At 53.3% G+C, this 1,123-nt stretch overlaps 1 protein-coding gene across 1 annotated transcript in view; it reads right to left on the bottom strand.

The window, feature by feature from the left end:
* The window catches only part of FOXO4 (forkhead box O4), a 5,320-nt gene extending 4,542 nt beyond the window's left edge, over positions 1–778 (bottom strand). The window contains exons 1-2 of the mRNA XM_077763133.1: positions 724–778; positions 483–550 (exon numbers count right to left, since the gene is read on the bottom strand). Of these exons, the coding sequence (XP_077619259.1) occupies positions 483–550; positions 724–778 (123 nt within the window). The remainder of the gene's footprint in view (positions 1–482; positions 551–723) is intronic.
* Positions 779–1,123: the final 345 nt, after the last annotated feature.

Genomic DNA, 1,123 nt, shown 5'->3' with positions numbered 1-1,123 from the left:
CCCCTCTTCTTGGCTGGAGGAGTTCTTCAACAGTCCTCTACCTTGAGGTATGGAGAGGCAAGCAGAGAATCTAAGTAATCCCACAGGAATGGGAGAAAAGGTGTTGGGGTGGGAGGTGGGGGAGGAGGGAAGGCTAGGTTCATGTGGGGAATCCACACAGTTCCTGCTGTACATAGGATAAAGACTTCTCTGTGGGAATAAGTGTTTGGGGCAGCTCAAGCCAAAGTGCTGGGAGTGCTGAGCAGTGAGCAGAGAATTCAATTTTCTCCAAGGCAAGGACAGTGTCTTATTCATCTGCGATCCTCCAGCATCAAGCACTGAGCGTGGCATATACTATGTCCTAAGTAAATGTTTGTGTAATTGATGATTGAGGGTAGGTCTCTGGGGGTGGGGGTGTAAAAGGGGCCCCAGAAAGGCAGCAAGGGGGCTAAGGGTCCCAGGGACGGATGGTATCGGGACACAGGTAAGGGGGTCATAGTTACCTTCCATCCTGCTGAGCTGTTGCTGTCACCCTTGTCCTTGAAGTAGGGCACAGTGCNCAGGCAGATTCCTGCCAGTCCTCAGAAAGTCGCGAACTTCCCCCTCGCCCCAGGACGCTAGCCCCCAAGCTGTCCCCTCTACACAGTTCTCTGATCCTCTTCTCGACTACAAGCGGACAGCCTCAGAGCTCTTTCCGAGACACCACCTGTAACCTCCGCCTAGCGAAGACACTTTTTCTCCAACCTCTCACTCCGCTTCCTGCTCTTTTAAACCTGAGGCACCGTATCCCCTCATACATTGCGCTCCCATCACCAAACGTCTCCTTAGCCGCNGTTTTCTTTCTTTCTCCCCGCTTCCCACCCCCTCCCGTGTGACTCTGGGTCCCCTAGGTGACCACGTTGCGAGGTGCTGGACCTTTCCCTCTTTCAGTGGAGAGAGGGCGAGAGGGAAAAATGTGATCTCTACAAGAAGCCGAAAACAGGCAAGAAGCAAAGAACGGACGGGCTTGTGTTACATAAATACGTGCTGATGATAGTGTCTCTTCTACCTCCCCCTCCACCCCCCGGNTCTTGGGCGGCTTCGCTTCTCATTCAACAGGTCCCAAACTAAACTCATCTGTCCTTTCACTCACACCCCTGTGCTC

This window comes from Crocuta crocuta, unplaced genomic scaffold (assembly GCF_008692635.1).
Source record: "Crocuta crocuta isolate KB4526 unplaced genomic scaffold, BGI_CrCroc_1.0 scaffold440, whole genome shotgun sequence".
In the NCBI taxonomy this organism is placed as follows: Eukaryota; Metazoa; Chordata; class Mammalia; order Carnivora; family Hyaenidae; genus Crocuta; species Crocuta crocuta.
Note: the sequence above shows the minus strand (reverse complement) of the source record. Positions and strands in the feature narration are given on the sequence as shown.